This window comes from Lithobates pipiens, unplaced genomic scaffold (genome assembly GCF_037356315.1).
Source record: "Lithobates pipiens isolate NorthernLeopardFrog02 unplaced genomic scaffold, aLitPip1_a1.2 Scaffold_10, whole genome shotgun sequence".
Classification (NCBI taxonomy): Eukaryota; Metazoa; Chordata; class Amphibia; order Anura; family Ranidae; genus Lithobates; species Lithobates pipiens.
The window spans coordinates 222,506,655-222,529,590 of NW_027507686.1; the positions used below are offsets into that span (position 1 = coordinate 222,506,655).

General features: G+C 43.4%; 1 protein-coding gene across 3 annotated transcripts in view; it reads right to left on the reverse strand.

The window, feature by feature from the left end:
• Positions 1–11,910: 11,910 nt before the first annotated feature.
• Positions 11,911–22,936, reverse strand: part of CRY2 (cryptochrome circadian regulator 2) — a 113,296-nt gene continuing 102,270 nt past the window's right edge. For all 3 annotated transcript variants that reach the window (XM_077461957.1, XM_077461950.1, XM_077461966.1), the window contains 2 exons: positions 21,113–21,261; positions 11,911–13,958 (listed from right to left, as the gene is read on the reverse strand). In XM_077461957.1, the coding sequence (XP_077318083.1) occupies positions 21,137–21,261 (125 nt within the window). In that variant the 3' untranslated portion in view covers positions 11,911–13,958; positions 21,113–21,136. The remainder of the gene's footprint in view (positions 13,959–21,112; positions 21,262–22,936) is intronic.

Here is a 22,936-nt window from a genome sequence, read left to right on the forward strand (position 1 = left end):
ATTACAAACTTTTTTTTTTTTGCACCAAGTTGTCACTAAATGATATATTGCTCACACATGCTATGGGCATATGTGAAATGACACCCCAAAATACATTCTGCTGCTTCTCCTGAGTACGGGGATACCACATGTGTGGGACTTTTTGGGAGTCTAGTCGCGCACGGCACCCCGAAAACCAATCACCACCTTCAGGATTTCTAAGGGTGCAAATTTTTGATTTAACTCCTCACTACCTATCACAGTTTCGAAGTCCATAAAATGCCAAAATAGCACAAAACCCCCCCAAATGACCCCATTTTGGAAAGTAGACACCCCAAGCTATTTACTGAGAGGCATGTTGAGTCCATGGAATATTTTATATTTTGCCAAAAGTTGCGGGAATATTACAAACTTTTTTTTTTTTTGCACAAAGTTGTCACTAAATGATATATTGCTCACACATGCTATGGGCAGAAGTCAAATTACACCCCAAAATAAATTCTGCTGCTTCTCCCGAGTACGGGGATACCACATGTGGGGGACTTTTTGGGAGCCTAGCCACGTACGGGACCCCGAAAACCAAGCACTGCCTTCCGGATTTGAATATAAAATGCTACCAAAAAACCTGTTAGCGATGGCAGGGATCAGGCCTGACTCTGCGATCGCTGCAGTTATGTGTTTAGTGTTTTGTAAGTGACAGTGATCGATCGATACTGCACTTGGGTGGGCTGGGCAGAGGGGCAAAACGCAGGTGCCAGCAGGTATTTGGGCTGATCCCGCTAACAATGCGTTTTTTTGGAACCCTAAACTGCTGGGGACGCTAGTATAGATCTGATCAGATCAGATATTGATCTGTTCAGATTCTATACCACTACGGGAGGTGTATGCTTTGCGTGTGGGTGTTAGCGGTACTGGCACTAACCTAGCGCTGCCTGGGGCGACGCAGACCCTGACCCTAAAACCTAATTGATATCACCCGCCGGGTGATCAGGGGGTTAAACCTTTAACACTTATACGGTGATCAGTGGTGAAAGGGTTAACTAGGAGCAATCAGGGGGTTCAAATTTTTATTAGGTAGTATATGGGGGTCCCTGGCGCTATATAAAAACCTGACGGGGAACCTAAATAACTAACTGGCTAACCAGCGTCACCAGTGACACTTATACTGTGATCGCTGGTGAAAGGGGGTGAAAGGGTTAACTAGCAGCAATCAGGGGGTTAAAACCATTATTGGGTAGTATATCGGGGTACCTAGCGCTATAAAAACCTGGCGGTGAACCTAAAAAAATAACTAGCTACCTAGCGACACTAGCGACACTGATGCAGCGTTCAGAAAAATTATCGCTTAGTGACACTGGCAAAAGGGGGTGAAAGGGTTAACTAGCGGAAATCAGGGGGTTAAAACCATTATTGGGTAGTATATCGGGGTACCTAGCGATATAAAAACCTGGCGGTGAACCTAAAAAAATAACTAGCTACCTAGCGACTGTAGCGACACTAATGCAGCGATCAGAAAAACGATCGCTTAGTGACACTGGCAAAAGGGGGTGAAAGGGTTAACTAGCGGCAATCAGGGGGTTAAACCCATTATTGGGTAGTATATCGGGGTACCTAGCGATATAAAAACCTGGCGGTGAACCTAAAAAAATAACTAGCTACCTAGCGACACATGCAGCGATCAGAAAAATGATCGCTTAGTGACACTGGCAAAAGGGGGTGAAAGGGTTAACTCTAGGGGCAATCAGGGGGTTAAATCTTTATTGGGGGGTGATAGGGGGCTACCCTGGACCTAACACTAACTGTCCTGACAGTTTTTACTGTCACAACTGACACTGAATGCATTGATCAGTAAAGAAATGATCAATGCAATCAGTGACACTGTGACTGGGGGGGGAGGGGGGCGGGGGGGGATCGGGGGGCGATCGGGGGGGGGTTTGTGTGCCTGTGTGTACCTACATGTCAGTGTAGTGTTGGTGCACACTTACTTTTACTCTTCTCCTCGTAGTCCGGTCAAAAAGACCGCCCCGAGGAGAATGACATCACTTCCTCCTTCCTGTGTAAACAATACACAGGGGAGGAAGCTTCTCATTGGCCAGGAGCGATCCAGAGGGGGTGGCCGAAAACCAACGGCCATCCCCTCATCACGGAGCGCTCCTGGACCGAATCGGACCGCCGTAACCAGCGGGAGGGGGTCCGATCGGACCCCCCACCCGCTGGAAGGCAATCACGTAGATGTACGTGATTATGCCTGCCTGTGCCATTGTGCTGACGTACATTGGCAATACGGCGGTCCTGAAGTGGTTAAACTGGTTGTAAACCTTTATGCCCCGTACACACGATCGGAAATTCTGCCAGCAAAAGTCCGATGTGAGCTTTTGGTCGGAAAATCCGATCGTGTGTATGCTCCATCTGACTTTTTCTGGCGGAATTTTGGCCAGCAAAAGATTGAGAGCAGGTTTTCTATTTTTCGGTCGGATAAAGTTCAGATCGGAAATTTGGATCGTCTGTAGAAATTCCGACGTTCGCAAATTCCAACGCATGCTCAGGAAACAATTCAACGCATGCTTGGAAGCATTGAACTTCTTTTTCTCGGCTCGTCATAGTGTTGTATGTCACTGCGTTCTCGACGGTCGAAAGTTCAGAGAACTTTTGTATGCAAGACAGCTTGAGCGGAATCCCGTTGGAATTCCGTGGGAAAAACCATCAGAGCTTTTTCCGACCAAAATTCCAATCGTGTGTACGAGGCACTACAGACCACTTTGTGCTACAGGTAAGCTTATAATAAGGCTTACCTGTAGCTACCCAGGATATCCCCTGTATTTGCATGTGCCGACGTCATCGGCACATGAGCACTGACACAAACTGAAGCAACGGCACACATGTGCCGTTGCTTCAGTGAGTGTGCCGTTACCGTGCCCATGCGTGGGAGTGACATCATCGCGGCTCTGACCAGTCACAGCTCCAGAGCCACGATACCCGGAAGTAACCCCCGGGAGTGATGTCAGCCGCCGGAGCTGTGTACGGGCACCGCAGTGGGGGCTTTGATCTCAGGTGAGTATTACATAATGAGCTAGTATGCTACTACATACTAGCTCATTATGCCTTTGTCTTGCAGGTTCATTTTTTTTGTTTTTTTTTAAGTGGGTTTACAAACACTTTAAGAGGATGCAGCCACACAATTCACTCAGAATGTAATGACAGCCGTGTGTCACACAGAAGAGCTTCCCACGCTTTGACAGGTGGATGAAAGAACGGTGTGTCCATATTATTAGTTATTCCAACCTACAGCATAGCTGCTGATATTTTATTATTAGATGTGTCCTAAGGCGTTTATATACAGTCATCAGTAAGTAGCGATCAGGAGAAGTGCCCCAGGAGAAGAGCTGGCATTCTAGAAAGTTATCTGGGTATGATGACTCCCCAAAATGAATTATAGCCCACTGCTGTAATAATTTTTATATCAATAATGATAATAATAATTTAACACACTTTTAATTTATTCATTTTATTATCATAGGTGTCCTAAGGCTTTATATACAGGGCCATCAGAAGGGAGTGATTGGCTGCACTGGCATAATAGAGAACCCATTAGGGTACAATGACTTCCCAAACGGAATTATATACTATTACTGTAATATTCAATTATAATTGTGTTAAATTATTATTATTGCTTTAATTGTACAGCATATGGCTCCCCAAACTGAATTTATATATCGCACTCTGATACTTTGAATAATTATATTTGATTGATAATATAATACAATTTTCATTTAGCAATTTTATTATCATAGCGAACTCAAACCTTCAGCTCCCTCCACATATTTTCTATGGGATTAATGCATGGAGACTGGGTAGGCCACTGCAGGACCTTAATGTGCTTCTCCTTGAGCCACTCCTTTGTTGCTTTGGCCGTGTGTTTTGGGTCATTGCCGTGCTGGAAGACCCATCCACGACCCATTTTCAATGTCCTGGCTGTGGGAAGGAGGTTCTCACCCAATATTTGACGGTACAGGGCCCTGTCCATTGTCCCTTTGATGCGGTGAAGTTGTCTTGTCCCCTTAGCAGAAAAACGCCCCCAATGCATAATGTTTCCACCTCCATGTTTGACGGTGGGGATGGTGTTCTTGGGGTCATAGGCAGCAGTCCTCCTACTCCTCCAAACACGGCGAGTTGAGTTGATGCCAAAGAACTTGATTTTGGTCTCATCTGACCACAACACTTTCACCCAGTTCTCCTCTGAATTATTCAGATGTTCATTAGAAAACTTCAGACGGGCCTGTACATGTGCTTTCTTGAGCAGGGGGACCTTGCAGGCACTGCAGGATTTCAGTCCTTCCCAGTGTAGTGTGTTACCAATTGTTTTCTTGGTGACTATGGTCCCAGCTGCCTTGAAATCATTGACAAGATTCTCCCGTGTAGTTCTGGGCTGATTCCTCACCGTTCTCATGATCATTGAAACTCCATGAAGTGAGATCCTGCATGGAGCCCCAGACCGAGGGAGATTTACAGTTATTTTGTGTTTCTTTCATTTATGAATAATTGCTTCAACGATTGTCACCCTCTCACCAAGCTGCTTGGCGATGGTCTTGTAGCCCATTCCAGCCTTGTGTAGGTCTACCATCTTGTCCCTGACATCCGTGGACAGCTCTTTGGTCTTGGCCATGGTGGAGAGATTGGAAATTGATTGGTTGCTTCTGTGGACAGGTGTCTTTTATCCAGGTAACAAGCTACGTTTAGGAGCACTTCCTTTAAGACCCCTTTCACATCGAGGGCGTTTTGCAGGCGCTATAGCGTTAGAAATAGCACCTGCAATCCACCCTCAAACTGCTGATCCATTCATTCCAGTGTGAAAGTCTGAGGGCTATTGTGGCATATTGCGGGCGGTTTTAACCCTTTCTCGGCCGCTAGCGGGGGGTAAAAGCGCCCCGCTAGCGGCTGAAATGCGCTGCAAATCCGATGGTAAAACACAGCTAAAAATAGTGGCGTTTTACCGCCGACGCTATAGGCACGGCAGTGTGAAAGGGGTCTTAGAGAGTGCTCCTAATCTTAGCTCATTACCTCTATAGAAGACACCTGGGAGCCAGAAGTCTTACTGATTGATAAGGGATCAAATATTTATTTCACTAATTAAAATGCAAATCAGTTTATCATTTTTTTAAATGTGTTTTTCTGGATTTTTTTTTGTTGTTAATATGTCTCTCACTGTTAAAATAAATCTACCATTAAAATTATAGACTGATCATTTCTTTGTCAGTGGGCAAATGTACAAAATCAGCAGGGGGTCAAATACTTTTTCCCTCACTGTAAATCACAACTGTAAATAATTACAATTTATTAATAATATAATACAATATTAATTTATAGATTTTGTTATCATAGGTATCCTAAGGCTTAATATACAGGGCCACCAGATTGGAGTGATTGGCTGCAGTGGCACCATAGAGAGCCCATTAGGGTACAATGACTTCCCAAACTGAATTATATACTATCACTGTAATAATAATAATTACCACAATTATAATTGAATTCTTTAATTGTACAGCATATGGCTCCCCAAACAATTTTAATTTAGCAATTTTATTATCATAGGTGTCCTAGGTCATTAGAAGGCAGTGGTTGGCTGCACTGGCATCCTAGAGCGCCATCAGGGTATAATGACCCCCCAAACTGAATTATAAACCACCACGGTCATAAAATATAAAAAGAAAATAAACTTGCCTGTAGCTTGGTGTCAGCCCCTCCCTTCATTCTCTTTTTTTTCCGTTTCCATCTTATTTTCATCCACCATGTTTCCTGTCTTGTTTCTTTCCAGTTTTCTACTCTTTTTGTTGCGTGTAGTAAGGTATTTATTACCTGTAACAGCGACCACAGTACTCCCCCTAACAATGCCTTCATCTGCTTCTCTCCCAGAGGACAGCACCATCTTTGTTTGGGCATCATGCAGGGTCGTCCACTTCTTGAACAGAGATAATAGTTTAGAGGTGAAACAGTCATGAAAATCCTGGTGCCTGTGCAGTTCCTGGCCTCGTTTTCTAATGTCAGACATCAGTCCGCTCTGCAGCCTCTCACATTATGACTTTATAATGCCCCGTACACACGAGCGGACTTAAGTCCGACAGACTTCCAAAGGAGTTCCGTCGGAGTTCTGCTGGAATTCCGACGGAGTTCTGACAGACTTTTCGGCCGAACGGACTTGGCCACACACAATCACACTAAACTCCGACGGATTCGAACGTGATGACGTACGACTGGACTCGAATAAGGAAGTTCATAGCCAGTAGCCAATAGCTGCCCTAGTGTCGGTTTTAGTCCGTCGGAGTAGCATACACACGAGCGGAGTTTTCGAAGGGGACCGGGTCCGGCGGAGTTCCGTCGGGAAAATTTGAAGCATGCTTCATTTCTAAAGTCCGTCAGACTTTGGCGAATCAAAAGTCCGTTGCAGCCCACACACGATCGGATAGTCTGACGGACTCGGTCCTTCGGACTTTGGATGTTGAAAAGTCCGCTCGTGTGTACGGGGCATTAGAGTTTAATCCCCGGGGTAGAGGAGATCACAGGCTGAAAAACACCTTTGCAATGTGGTGCACAACATGACCTTTACGTTACGTACGTCAACACAGAAAAAACACATGATACAAATGTTCCAAATTGAGTTGTAATTCGTGAGTAAAGTAAGCTGAACATGACTTAGTACTTGGTGGAGAAACCTTTGCTGGTAAGCACAGAGGTAAGACATTTCTTGTAGTTGGTTACCAGATTTGAACAGATCTCAGGAGGGAGTTTGGTCCATTCTTCTTTACAGATCTTCTCTAAATCCTTAAAGTTTCTTGGATGTCGCTTGGCAACTCGAAGTTTCAACTTTCTTCATAAATTTTCTATAGGATTAAGGTCTGGAGACTGGCTAGGCCACTCCATGACCTTAAGGTGGTTCTTCTTGAGCCACTCTTTTGTTGCCTTGGCGGTAGGAGTGCAATGGATCGGCACACGCCGCAATCCACGGAGCGCTCCGCAATCTCGGCCGAATAATTGCTCCAACAGTTGTCTCCTTCTCACCAAGCTTCTTGCTGATGGTCTTGCAGCCCATTCCAGCCTTGTGCAGGTCTACAATCCTGTCCATGACATCATTTGACTCCTCTTTGGTCTTGCCCATGATGGTGAGGTTTGAACTGAAGAAAAAGATTCTGTGGACAGGTGTCTTTTATACACATAACGGATTGTCGTTAGGAGCACCTTTCCTAAATTAACAGGACTAATCTGTGTACCACATACTGTAGCCAGTCTGTGGGAGCCAGAATTATTGTTGGTTGGTAGGGGATCAAATACTTATTTTACTCACTGAACTGCAGCTCAATTTATAACATTTGCATCATGTGTTTTTTGGGGATTTTTGGTTGATAGTCTGTCTCATTTAAAATAAACCTATGATAAAAATGATAGACCCTTCATTTCTTTGTAAGTGGGCAAACATACAAAATCTGCAGGGGATCAAATAATTATTTTCCCCATAGAATATACACGTGATTCTGCACTTCTGCATAGGGGACAGGAGTGTACCGCTTCTGCTGTGATTAGTCATAGCAGAAGTCGATCTTTGGGTATCAGCCAATGGATGACAGCCGGCACCTGCTGAATGTCGAGGAGTGACACAGGACGGAACTCTGCCTATGTAAACAAAGCAGAGCTCCATCCTGCCAGCAGGGATGTGGTGGATTTTGTTTCCCTGCACAGCACATTCCTTAGTTAAAATCACCACACGGTGTACACAAAAACACTGGTTGGGCACACATTTAAAACTTTGATCGCCCCTGATGTTTAACCCCTTCCCAGCCAGTGTCTTTAGTCCAGTGACAGTGCATATTTTTAGCACTGATCACTGTATTCGTATTACTGGTTCCCAAAAAGTAGCAAAAGTGTCAGTTTTCGATTGTCTGCCACACTATTGTAGTCCTCCTATAAGTCGCTGATTACCAGCATAAGAATAAAATAAATAATAAAAATAATACATTATATATACCATAGTTTGCAAGCACTATAACTTTTGTGCAAACCAATCAATATTGGTGGGAATTTATTTATTTTTTTTACCAAAAACATGTAGAATAAATATTGGAATAAATTGATGAAGAAATTTGATTTTTTTAAAATTAGATATGTTTTATATAAAAGCGCTTTTATGAGGGGGCTCTTTTTTCCTTCACCCCATCTTAGTTGGGTGCATGTTGTTTGTTATTTGTGATGCTTTTGTATTTTTGTATGAAAAAGTAATAATAAAGAATGATCTGATTCAAAAAAGATGTTTTATAGCAGAAAGTAAGAAATATTGATTTTATTTTCGCAATTGTCGGCCTTTTTTTGTTTATAGCGCCAAAAATTTAAAAAAAAAAAAACACAGGTGTGATCAAATACCACATCATTGCACGACCGCGCAATTGTCGGTTAAATTAACGCAATGCCGTATAGCAAACAATGGCCTGGTCATGAAGGGGGTGGTAGACCTTAAGGAGCTGAAATGGTTAAGAACAACACCGGAAAACATTTGGCAGTATACATCCGCCACAATGTTGATTTGCACCAGAACCCCTGGGGACCACCAGACTACTGGTTGGCGACCGCTGGTCTACAGTATGTCCCCAGACGCGTTTAGATAATACTTCCGGTGTTCCTACACTACATTACTCACCTAGCACAAGAAAATTTGAGAAAACAAAAATTGCAAAATCCAGTAGCCCCTGGCAACTTGAATTACATTTTCTGTCAATGAAAGACCAATTCTGATTGGCTGCTGGAGAATGGGGAAGCAACACTCTTGCATAGCAAAGACCAAATTACCTCTCAGTCCATTAGCTCAATTTTCTCATCATTCTCTCAATTCCCTGCTGACTTCCTGTTTATCATGAAGGACAAAAGAAACACGAGAGGCTGAAAATACATTGATAGTACAGCATTATATTTACATACAGCTTGCGTAGAATTTACACATATGTAAAATGACTGACCTCAGTCCAGCCACGCTCTGCTGCACCATTCTAAGATAGGAATCCCGCCACGGCCACCAGGAGGAGACACCCCCGCTGATGTAAGAACACAGCAACGGCCATAGCAACCAAGAAGCAACTAACTTTGTTTATATTTTTAAGAACAGGCTGCAACAGGGCCATTCAGTTGCTATGGGCAACAAGTATTACCAACTGCGTTCTGTTTGTATATAACTGCTTCTATGGTCAGTTTAGAGCCATCCATCATGGTGTGCCAAGTATAAGGCCTCATGTACAGGAACGCGTGGGAACATACAGCGTAAAGTGCGGGGTTACTCAACACCATACTTGTGCAACTCGCTTATGGGCATGAATCTGTGATGACAGCTTGCGTGTGTCCAGGGATTTTAGCGTGCGTGTAAGTTTACGCAACTACAGCCTATACCCGCATACAGCTGTCTATATAAATAAATGGCTGTACGCAGGTATACACTGTAGTTGCATAAAACTCGCACATGTGCTAAGAATCCATGACACACACAAACTACAACCACAGATTCAGTATCGGAGATTACACAAGTACGGCGTATACCCATGTACAAGCTATTCATGATCATGGACAGCTGTACACCGCAGCAGTGTTTTCTGGGCGTGGAAATATGCCCATTACTGTATTTATCGGTGTATAACATGCGCCGGTGTATAACACGTGCCCCAAGTTTAGGATGTAATTTTAAAGGAAAAAAAAAGTACATTTAAATGCCCATCAATGCAGCCTTATCAGTGTCCATCTGCAGCCTTGTTAGTATCAGTTGCAGCCTTGTCAGTGTAGCCTTGTTATTTGGTGCCTCTGAGATACAGAGTCCTGTGTATCTCAGCGGCTCTCTGGTCATCTCGCAGTCCCAAGTGGAGCCAAGAGTAGCCGAGTGTACTCGGCTCGGCTCACAGTCACGCCCAGTCCCTGTGTTATGTCCATAATAGGGCGGGACTGGGCATGACCGAGCGGAGCTGAGCAGAGTACTCTCGGCTATGTATCTCAGCGGGGCCCATGGGCTTGAGCCCAGTCAAGCCCAATAGTAAGTCCGGCCCTGCATACATGGATCGAAATTCAGCCTGTTCCAAAGGAACTAGTTGCATTTTCATCCATTTATGGGCTAGCCCAGTGATTGTCAACTTATAAGATAAAGTGGGCCTTAAATGCGGCTCCTGACATCACCAAAGGGCATAAAATTCAATATATGTAATGCTTGAGAGTAAGAATCTGCCAACCTAATAGAGGAAATGAGGGTCAGAGAGTGAGGACAGGATACATTGTTGGCTGGGGATATGCTGCAGAAGACAATGCAAAACTGGGAACATGTTACATGAGGTTAGTAGAGATCAATGCCATTACCCTAATCAATGTTCCCTCTACAGCAGGGGTCTCAAACTGGCGGCCCATCATGCCTCTGCCTGTGGGAGCCATGCTTGTAACTGTCAGCCTTGCAATGCATCATGGAACTTGAAGTTTTGTAACAGCTGGAGGGCCACCAGTTTGAGACCCCTGCTCTACAGGCTGCTGGGGTCCCAGGGCAAAACATCATATACCAAAGGGCTGCACGTGGCCCTCAGCCCACAGGTTGGACACCAGGGGGCTAGCTTGTCGTACACAAGTCGATCTATTAATGTCGTACATAAGTTGATCTATTGATCGACTTGTGTACAACAAGCCTGTCAGGCTTTTTCCCAAAATGATCAGTGCCACTGGCAATACTGATCATTGTACACCGCCAGAGGGGAAGGCTCCCTGCCAATTAAAACTTTGTTCCCCAACCATCCCTAGGCATATAGTTGGAGGAATGTTGTTGGTTGCCATGTTAAGACAGTCTACTCCTTCACTTTTTACAAAGTAGCACCCCATGTGTTACACAGAAATCCCCCACCCACAGATGGGCATGGGTCAAAAACTGCAGACAAGAAACCATGCAGAAACCGCTAGGCCTATTATTGTACCCAACGCTACATTTGTATATTGGAGTTTTCCTTTAATCCCAACACTATAAAACGGATTTACAGCAAAGCATATTTTAATGCTCATGCACACAGCCGATTAGGGCCATAAATCCCCCAGAGCAGTGTATTTCTTTAGCTGTTATGAACAGGAATCCTGTATAGATCAATGACAGGCTGAAATGGTCCATGTGCATATAATCACACTTGCAGTGATTACTTATGGATAGGGACAAATGAGTGCAGACGGTGTCCAGGGACGGCCACCTGTCCCAATCAGGTAATGTGGTTTACGTATAGACAGCCCTGTAGAGTGTCAGCCTGTCATTGATTCGCACAGCCTGTCTGCAGTAGATTGGAAACACTGGGGCGTATCCGCCATAGAAATATGCAGATCTGGGGGGGAGGCTGTACGATCTAAGTGCCCATCAATGCATCCAGAGTATTTCCAATCTGCAGCCTCAATGCAGCCTGATCAATGCCCATCTGCAGCCCATCTCATCGATGTGGCCTGATTAATGCCCCTTTTCAGTCTAAAAAAAAATTGTCCCTAGTATGTATGAATGTGAGTTAGGGACCTTAGATTGTAAGCTCCTTGAGGGTAGTGAATGATGTGAATGTACAATGTATATGTAAAAGCGCTGCGTAAATTGATGGCGCTATATAAGTAACTGAAATAATGCTCATCTGCAGCCTCACCATCTTTCATCAATGCAGCCTCAACAGTGCAGGAAATCACAGAGCCGTCATCTCTTGTTTACTCGGCTCTCAGTCAGCAGTCACACATACACAGTCCCGTCTCCACCATCTGCATTGGACCAGCTCCTGTGATAGACATAACACTGGACCAATGGCGGTGGCGGGACTGTGTGTATGACGCGAGAGCCGAGTAAACAGGAGATGGCGGCTCTGTAAATTCCGGCGGCGCTCGTCCCCGAGGCAAAAAGGAAGTTCTGGACAGCTGCACTCCGGAATATAGTCTTTATTTGTAAAAAGTCCAACAGATACAAGCCACAGCAAAAAAAAAAAAAAGTGACAAAACGAACTTATGCGTTTCACACTTAACAGTGCTTAGTCATAGCGATCGTTCCCCTCCGAGGTACAGTAGCGCTGTATAACAGGTACCTGTGATTTGCCCCCTATTTTAAGGGGGAAAAGGTGATAAATACGGTATATTAGCGTACTTTGCACCTTGCCCTTTCGGAAAAAGCTTATAAAAGGTTTAGGCTATCCAATAAAATTTGGATATCTGTGTAAATGAAAGAAAAACCGTAAGGTTCTTCCCAACCATAAAGGCCAATTGAAATCTGGGCCCAATTGCTAACAATTAAATCAGTGTGCAGCACAACAAAATGGGATTGATCGACTAAAAACGGGGAGTGTAGAATATTGAACAAGCCAACGTTGGAAGCTGATTGGCTACCATGCAGATCTGAACCAGACTTTGCACTCCAGTTTTTAGTAAATCAACCCCATATACTGTATGTTCACTGTTTTCTTTTTTGGTTAAATATCCAGCAGCCTAAGGAAAAAAGGCCCTTTCCTCGTAGATTGATGCAGACAGACTGCTGATTTCACACAAAGTGCAGCAGTCTTGCTCTGCAGAATAAATGCAAAACAAGGGAGTTTTTTGGATTGGAGCGTAATTAACCAAAATGAGGCGAGACATAGAGCACATTATTATTTTGCTGCACTCTTTTTTTCATCATTTGGGCTGAGACTTCAGTCGGGTTTTAAGGGCTCATTGACACAGCCGTATAATACGCTACATCCAGATCTGTACAGTTTTATATGGATCTGAATGTTCATATGCGTAAATAGTAAGTAGACATGATAATATGAGCCCCTCCCTAGTCATCCAGGGAGATGATGTAAATATAAGCAATATGTACAAAGCGGTGGCGAAGGACTAAATGCCAAACTCAATTGGCGTTTTTGCCGCTGCCCACAGATTGTTGATGTTTACACCTACCCCAGCCCTAAAGAAGGTATTAGGCAGGAATGGTGGTGCAGAATGAACTCGGCCTTCAGAATAAATGATTTTGTACATCGTATGCATGTCAACTTTATACACATATGTGCATGTCCAAATAAGTTGAGGTGCATTACGGACCACTTTTTGTGCAGAATCTTTGTGCCGGCAAGGTCCTGCGTCAATTTCTACACTCCTGTGCACGAGCCCTAAGAGGACGCAGTGCATATTGTATTATGTACTCTGCTGAACTCTGGTCCATCTTTAGGTCTTGTGTACAAGGGCTTGCTGTCAGTACTGCTCAAATAGATGTGTTCAAGTGCAAACAGCAGCAAAAAGCTGCATTCAACTTGCAATGCAAAAGAAACATAATAGGACCCGCTGTACCCAAACACAATTCAAATCTTAGCATGAACTGTACCAATGACATAACCTGGAATCTTTGATGTGCACTTCAAAAGAAACATCAAGGGCAGGAAAAGGATGCTCACGTACACAAACCCTCGAGTCCTGTCTAGTCCTGGTTGCATGTATACAACCCGGGCTGATTTTGGGATGGCGATATCCCCAGCAAGACCTGGCAGCTGGATGAGACCAATTCTCCCACACATATGCTTATGGGAGATTCTCTATTTGAGATGCTATATAGCCCCCTTCACTGAGCAGAAGGTGGGCAGGAAGACACAATGAGCTATACCCAAGTACCACGCACCTAGGTCTGTTAGGACCTGACTGGTTCTCTTTAAAGAGCAAGGCATTCAAACGAATGCTTTAGGCTTTCAGCAACTCTACAGAGACGTTTCCTCGATCGTGTTGGGTGAGAGGTGGAACATTGCTAAAATATTCTTTTTTTTTCATAAATTTATTGTGTATCAAAACAGCATATACACAGATCATCGACAAAGTCCATAGCAGTTCCCTTTGCGTATACGAGGGTCCCATCATGTAGCGGGTATTAGTGCGGTCCCAGTCAGGCAGTAGTGTCACTCAGGGCCAGGGCAGAGAACATTATAATCAGATCTTCAGTAATTTGCATGCATCGCCTGTCAGGAAAGAAGCAGAAAAATATAAATCAAGGTATGTTTACAATAGAACTATGCCAAGTGCTATTTTCAGCTAAAATGATCACCTAATGTAATGTCAAAAAACAGCAAATCTTTCCGTGTTAAAATCTTAAGGTTAATGTTATCCTCATGCTCCCCCCGCACAGCCACGCTGATTTCAAAAGTTAACAACTGTGTGTCTGCATCTTGTGCTGCCTTTGTGGCGGATATCTGGAAAGTACCTTATATAAATTTTTATATATATATATGTGTATGTGTATATATATATATATATATATATATGCTTCTGCCATTTGTGTAGTCCAGCTTTAAAAAATAAATAAAATGATTTGTCCCGGTTGCAATGGGCAACATGAATATTTTTTTTTTTTTTACGGTTTGACCAAAGTTTAACCAGCATAAAGCTGCCACCTGCTGGCCACTACATGTCATGTCTTCAACTGTATTTCCCAATAATCTGATCAGTGGTTGACAGCTCTTTATCACCGACATTACAAACAAGATTTATTCTGCAGACATTTTTTTTTTCCCGTTTCTTGGCGAATAGTACTTCTGCTGAGCTGTTATGGTACAAATCACCCACAATATCATCTCTTGCCTAGCATCATATCTGCTGCACAGCACAAATCCAGTGTCAGCACCAAGAGTTACAGTGGTGTGAAAAAGTGTTTGCCCCCTTCCTCATTTCCTGTTCCTTTGCATGTTTGTCACACTTAAGTGTTTCGGAACATCAAACCAATTTAAACAATAGTCAAGGACAACACAAGTAAACATAAAATGCAATTTGTAAATGAAGGTGTTTATTATTAAAGGTGAAAAAAAATCCAAACCATCATGGCCCTGTGTGAAAAAGTGATTGCCCCCCTTGTTAAAACATACTATAACTGTGGTTGTCCACACCTGAGTTCAATTTCTCTAGCCACACCCAGGCCTGATTATTGCCACACCTGTTCACAATCAAGGCATCACTTAAATAGGAGCTGCTTGACACAGTAAGGTCCACCAGAAGATCCTTAAAAGCTACACATCATGCCGAGACCCAAAGAAATTCAGGAACAATTGAGAAAGAAAGTAATTGAGATCTATCAGTCTGGAAAGGGTTATAAAGCCATTTCCAAAGCTTTGGGAATCCAGCGAACTACAGTGAGAGCCATTATCCACAAATGGCGAAGACATGGAACAGTGGTGACCCTTCCCAGGAGTGGCCGGCCACCCAAAATTACCCCAAGAGCGCAGCGACGACTCATCCAAGAGGTCACAAAAGACCCCACAACAACGTCCAAGGAACTGCAGGCCTCACTTGCCTCAGTTAAGGTCAGCGTTCATGCCTCCACCATCAGGAAAAGACTGGGCAAAAATGGCCTGCATGGCAGAGTTCCAAGGAGAAAACCACTGCTGAGCAAAAAGAACATCAAAGCTCGTCTCAATTTCTCCACAACACATCTTGATGATCCCCAAGACTTTTGGGACAACATTCTGTGGACCGATGAGACAAAAGTGGAACTCTTTGGAAGGTGTGTGTCCAAGTATATCTGGCGTAGAAGGAACACTGCATTTCATAAAAAGAACATTATACCAACAGTAAACTATGGTGGTGGTAGTGTGATGGTCTGGGGCTGTTTTGCTGCTTCAGGACCTGGAAGACTTGCCGTGATAAAAGGAACTATGAATTCTGCTGTCTACCAAGAGATCCTGAAGGAGAATGTCCGACCATCTGTTCGTGTACTCAAGCTGAAACCAACTTGGGTTCTGCAGCAGGACAATGATCCTAAACACACCAGCAAGTCCACCACCGAATGGCTGAAGAAAAACAAAATGAAGACTTTGGAGTGGCCTAGCCAAAGTCCTGACCTGAATCCTATTGAGATGTTGTGGTATGACTTTAAAAAGGCCGTTCATGCTCGAAAACCCTCTAATGTAACTGAATTAGGACAATTCTGCAAAGATGAGTGGGCCAAAATTCCTCCAGGATGCTATAAAAGCCTCATTGCACGTTATCGCAAACGCTTGGTTGCAGTTGTTGCTGCTAAGGGTGGCCCAACCAGTTATTAGGTTTAGGGGGCAATCACTTTTTCACACAGGGCCATGATGGTTTGGATTTTTTTTCACCTTTAATAATAAACACCTTCATTTACAAATTGCATTTTGTGTTTACTTGTGTTGTCCTTGACTATTGTTTAAATTGGTTTGATGTTCCGAAACACTTAAGTGTGACAAACATGCAAAGGAACAGGAAATGAGGAAGGGGGCAAACACTTTTTCACACCACTGTATTATAATACTGCAGTATCTGCTGGCAGCCAAGATTAGTAAATACAAGCCCCGCATAGCGATGCCATAGCAGACCAGACCACCCCCCCCAAAAAAAAAGTCCACAAGGGAATGCTCTGATGTGCCCAACCTCTTACATCATGTTAAAGGGACACTAAAGGTTTGTGTTTTTTCAACTTAATGCATTCTATGCGCTCTCTCTCTGCAGGGGGTTCTCGGCTCTTGATTGGATAAATTGATAGCAACGCAGTCATTGGCTCCCGCTGCTGTCAAATAAAATGATGCGGGGGGGCAGGGCCGAGTCTTGCATTTCGCTGTCTGTGGGTGCAGAATGCTGAACTTGGGAGCGCACCCGCAATGTAACCCCCCGGGAGAGCGCTTCTCTGAGGGGTTATCTGATGCGAGGAGGAGCCGAGAAAGCCGCTGAGGGACCCCAGAAGAGCAGGTTCGGGGCCACTCTCTGCAAAAAGAGCTGCACAGTGGAGAGAAGTATAACATGTTTGTTATTTAAGAAAAAAAAATCTGAACCTTTAGTGTCCCTTTAAGGATCTGTGTAATAGGGCTTTGGACTTGTGTCAATGGCAATAGTTTTGACATCAGTCTGAGATCATCAAAAGGATAGTTGACCCTTACAGTATACATGCTTGGCCAAAAAAAAGTGCATTCTTTGTAACTGGTACTGTCCGTGAGGTTACTGATTGGTCTCTTAAAGATGAATTCCAGGTACAGATGTTTTTTTATACATAGTTACCTTGGTACCTATGTATTATATATCATACCTGTGGGATCCCCCTGAAAGTTGTAAATCACTGTTGTAGACACCGCTACTCCAATGATCACTACTTGCTTCTGGGTCCTGTGCAGTGGCTGCCCTGATGCACTGTGAACACAGGAGGTCGGCCGCTCAGCACACCATTGTCATCCAGACAAAGTCAAAATCTGAAGCGGGGACAGAGACTGCAATAAAAATGTTCATGGGTTTCCAGCCATCCCCTACTCTATTTAAAACAGAGGTTCTGTACAGGCAGTCCCAAAGTTACAAACATCCGACTTACAATGTGGAAAATTATTATTTTGATCCCCTGCAGATTTTGTAAGTTTGCCCACTTACAAAGAAATGAAGGGTCTATAATTTTTATCATAGGCATATTTTAAATGACAGAGACGGAATGTCAACCAAAAATCCAGAAAAGAACACATGATACAAATGCTATACATTGAGTTGCTGTTCAGTGAGTAAAATAATTATTTGATCCCCAAGCAAAACATGACTTGGTACTTGGTGGAGAAACCCTTGTTGGCAAGCACAGAGGTAAGACGTTTCTTGTAGTTGGTTACCAGGTTTGCACACATCTCAGGAGGTATTTTGGTCCACTCTTCTTTGCAGATCTTTTCTAAATCCATAAGGTTTCTTGGCTGTCTCTTGGCAACTCGAAGTTTCAGCTCCCTCTATAAATTTTCTATAAGATTAAGGTCTGAAGACTGACGGGGCTACTCCATTACCTTAATGTGCTTCTTCTTGAGCCACTCCTTTATTGCCTTGGTGGTATGTTTTGGGTCATTGTCATGCTGGAAGACCCATCCACAACCCATCTTCAGTGTTCTGGCTGAGGGAAGAAGGTTCTCATCCAAGATTTTACAATACATGGTTCCAGTTTATTGGTCCCTCAATGTGGCAAAGTCGGCCTGTACCTTCAGCAGAGGAACAGCCCCAATGCATAATGTTTCCACCTCCGTGCTGGACTGTAGGGTTGGTGCTCTTAGGATCAAAGTCGGTTTTGGTCTCATCTGACTACAACACTTTCTCCCAATCCTTCCCTGAATCATTTAGATGTTCATTGGAAAACTTCAGACGGGCCTGTACATGTGCCTTCTTGAAGATGGGGACCTTGCGGGCACTGCAGGATTTCAGTCCATGGCGGCATATTGTGTTACCAATGGTTTGTTTGGTGACTGTGGTCCCAACTGCATTGAGATCATTGACAAGCTCTCCCTGTGTAGTTCTTGGCTGATCCCTCACTTTTCTCATGATCATCCTCACCCCATGAGGGGAAATCTTGCTTGGAGCTCCAGACCGAGGGTGATTGATGGTTATTTTGTATTTCTTCCATTTGCGAATAATTGCTCCAACAGTTGTCTCCTTCTCACCAAGCTTCTTGCTGATGATCTTGTAGCATATTCCAGGTCTTATGCAGGTCTACAATCTTGTTCCTGACGTCCTCTGACAGCTCTTTGGTCTTGCCCTTGATGGTGAGGTTTGAATGGAAGAGAGAAATTCTGTGGATAGGTGTCTTTTATACACATAACAAGTTGTCGTTAGGAGCAACCTTCTTAAAGAGGAAGTAAACCTTGATGGGTTTACTTCCTCTTTGTCTCCCTGCAAAGGTAAAGCATAATGGGCTACTATGCATCGCATAGTAGCCCATTATGTGTCACTTACCTGACACTCGCAACGCCGGAGCAGCGATTGACATCACTCCTGCGCATGCGCACAGGAGCCGCCACTAACGGCATATCTCCGTTAGCAGTGGCATGCTCAGTGCGCCTGCGCGCTGCTGTCTACGGCGCATGCGCCATAGACAGCGGTGCCTGTCTTTTTGCAAAAATCTCCCAAACTGTGTAGGTTTAGGAGATATTTCTTGGACCTACAGGTAAGCCTTAATGTAGGTTTACCTGTAGGTCAAAGTGGTCTGTAAGGATTTACAACCACTTTAAAGTGACGGGACTAATCTGTGTACCACATAAGCACATACTGTAGCCAGTCTGTGGGAGCCAGAATTATTGTTGGTTGGTGGAGAATCAAATACTTATTTTACTCCACTGAACTGCAACTTAATTTAGGCTTGAGAGTGTGTTTTTTGTCAATTTCACATAAAACAACATTAAAATTATATCTGAGTGACAACCAATAATAGACAAGGATAATGAGTCAGCTCGATGGCCATTGCCCATAGCTTAACTCCTATGAACAAAAACGTATTGCAAAGGATGTCAACTCATCTGCTGTGAGGTACCATCAAAACCAAAAAGGTGATTGCTGTTCATGGTAAAACTATATAAGAGAATAAAGAAGGAAAAAGGAGACCAAATGAAATAGCAAAAGAGAGGGGGAGAATAAAAGAAACCTAAGTAAGAGCACAGACAGTGTAGGGGGAACAGAAAGATAGAAAGAGGGGTCATAGGAAAGAAAAAGAACTGCTGGAAGCAGTGTTCATTTTGTCGACCAAAACATTTTAGTCGACTAAAACAACTGAGATGACAAACTAAAATGGCATTTTAGTCAAAAGACTAAAACTAAATTGAAATTGGACTTCAAAATTAACACTGGTCTGTAGTGCATGTTCATTCCTCAATACCATAAATAATAACATTAGATTTTTCACTTCAGCAGTATATAATGAATTTGGAAATTGTAGAGAAATGTTTAACTAATGCATTACAATTTAATTACACCCATTAGATTTTAGACAACTAAAATGAGTTTTAGTCGACTAAAATGTATTGGAGATTTAGTCGACTAAATACAACTAAAACAATTGCAAAAGACTGAAATGGGACTAAAATTAAAATGCCATTTTAGTCCTAAGACTAAAACTAAATTGAAATTTGCTGCCAAAAATAACACTGGCTGGAAGGACACTCGTGGGAAGAGGTAGGTGGGAAGAGGTAGGTAGAGTGAGGTAGGTAGAGTACAGGACACCTAGGGATTGCCACCCCCACCCTCCCTATAGTTAAGCTACGTAGTGGGATAACCCTGTCTGAAACTTAACTTCTAACATTTGTATCTAGTGTTTTTTTTCCAGAATTTTGGTTGATAATCTGTGTCTATCATTTAAAATACACCAATGATAACAATTATAGTCCCTTCATTTCTTTGCAAGTAGGCAAATTTACAAAATCTGCAGGGGATCAAATAATTATTTTCCCCACTGTACATACGACTCCTACTTACAAACGGAGGGAGGCAACAGGAAGCGAGAGGAAATCTACCCCTAGAAAGGAACAACAACCCAAGAATTTCAAAATTCAATTGTCACAGGGACAGGAAGTGAGGTAAAATATACAAATATAATTTTTTTTTTGTTGGAGCTACAAAAAAAAAAAGCTAAAAAAAAATAAAAAAAATAAATAAAAAAAATGTACCTGTTCCAACTTAAACACAACTTCAGAACAAACCTACAGAACCTTGTTTGGGGACTGCCTGTACAGCGATCTGTGCTACACTTGGAAAGTTCTTTTCACTTCCTGTTCTGGAGACAATGTTCTTGGGACAGGAAGTGATAATTCCATCCGTGATTTTCTTATTGCACAGAACGCAGATAATACTGTTAATGCAAACAGCTTTTTGGTCATACTTTTATCCTGGATCACAGGAGCAAACTTACTTGTGCCCTCCTGCGACCCAGAATCAGCTGACAATGGGCTAAAGCCCGCTGTCTGCTGACATCACAGAATTGCTTCAGACTCTAGAAGGATCCCGACAATGTCGGGATTCACCTGGGTGCCAGACCATCAGCTCTCCTCAGCATGCCACTGAGAGCCCCCCCATAGCCTGGTGCTCCTGTGCGCCTGGAGGGGTAGAGTGGAGAGTGAGCGGTAACAGAGTCACTGCTCTCTGCTCTGGGAAGACCGAGAACTGAGTGATCAATGGTCATGTGATCACTCAGTTCTCTTGACTGATGCTGCAGCAGGGAGGGAGTATGGAGGTTTGTTTTCTCACTAGTCCCATACTTTTCCTTTAATCGATCAAATCCAACCTACACTGAAATCTAACAGCAAGTACATCCCCCTTCAATATGCCAATGCCCTGTGTGTGCCAGTGGCTCTAGTATATGCCTACAATATTTATCTTTGCTTCTCACCTGTGTGACGATACGAGATTCCGACTATAAGAAGTCTTTAGCGGCTCGCTCCATCTCCTGAGCACACTGCAGCCTGGCCTTCTTGCACAGCTCCCCATCCTGGTCTTCATGCTTGCGTTTGGGAGAGTCAACAGCACACAATCTGGGAGCTGCCGAGAGAATATGTATAAAAGAAGGAAAATAGGTTTAGAGGGCACAGATCCAAAATAAAACCTACTGTGCACTATCATAACAGAGCACTCAGATGGCGGTCTTCTCTTCCTTCTTACTGAGATTTCAAATAAATGAAATTAAAAAAATGTGCGATTTCCAGCTCAGCACTGAAGTATGGTAAGCGTTAGTTGATCACAAGCTCTGGGCATGCGCACGATCTCCGGCTGATGAAGGATGGGTCACTATAGTGCCAAGCATCCAGCGAGGGCACAGCGAGGATGGGAAAAAAAGAGCCACAGCACTGAGGATTCACTATTTTCTAGCATGTAATAAACGGGAAAAAAAACCTGATTGGTTCTCTTTAAAAACTGAGCTGGTATTAAATATTAAAGCTCTGAAAAATTCACCCTTGCAGTCATTTCTGACATGATCAACAGGTATCCCCCCATTTCTCAAACCACTAAAAACAAAACACTTTCAATGGCATATAACCAAAAGGCAAAACTTTTTTTTCCAAACATTTGGATAAAGTGGAGCAAGACTAGAACCCCTGTCAGGTTTTTATTGCCATCTGTGATCCTATTAGGGAGATTCACCCTCTGTATTTGTCCTGGTAATCACTGAAAGTAAATCTGATATTTTGGGTTGTCACCAGATCAGGAAAGATGCTATTTTTCAATTGGTGTTATTATTCTATGTAGTATTTTAATAGAATGGTATGGTTTATTACAGTATTAAATTACACTCACCGACCACTTTATTAGGTACACCTGTTCAACTGCTTGGTAACAAATTGCTAAATCAGCCAATCACATGGCAGCAACTCAATGCATTTAGGCATCTAGACACAGAGAAGACGACTTGCTGAAGTTCAATCTGAGCATCAGAATGGGGGGAAGAAAGGGGAATTAAGTGACTTTGAACGTGGCAGGGTTGTTGGTGCCAAATGGGCTGGTCGGAGCATTTAAAAAATTGCTGATCTATTGGGATTTTTTTTTTTTTGTTTGTTTTTTTACGCACAACCATCTCTCGGGTTTACAGGAGAATGGTCCGAAAAAGAGAAAAAATATCCAGTTGATATCCGAGGAGAATAGGCAGACTGGTTTGAAATGATAGAAAGGCAACAGTAACTCAATTAACCACTCATTACATCCAAGGTATGCAAAATACCTATCTGTAAACGTACAACAAATCAAACCTTGAAGCAGATAGGCTACAGCAGCAGAAGACCACACTGGGTGTGAATCCTGTCAGCTAAGAACAGGAAGCTGAGTCTACAATTCGCACAGGCTCACCAAAATTGGACAATAGAAGATTGGGAAAACATTGCCTGGTCTAAGGAGTCTCGGTTTCAGCTGTGACATTCATATGGAAGGGTCAGAATTTGGTTTAAACAACATAAAAGCATGGCTCCATCCCGCCTTGTATCAACAGTTCAGGCTGGTGATGGTGGTGTAATGGTGGGGGGGGGATATTTTCTTGGCACACGTTGGGCCCCTTAGTACCAACTGAGCATTGTTTAAATGCCAAGGCCTACCTGAGTATTGTTGCTGACCATGTCCATCCCTTTATGACTACAGTGTCCCCATCTTCTGATGGCTCCTCCCAGCAGGATAATGCACCACGTCACAAAGCTCCAATCATCTCACCACTGGACAATGAGGTCACTGT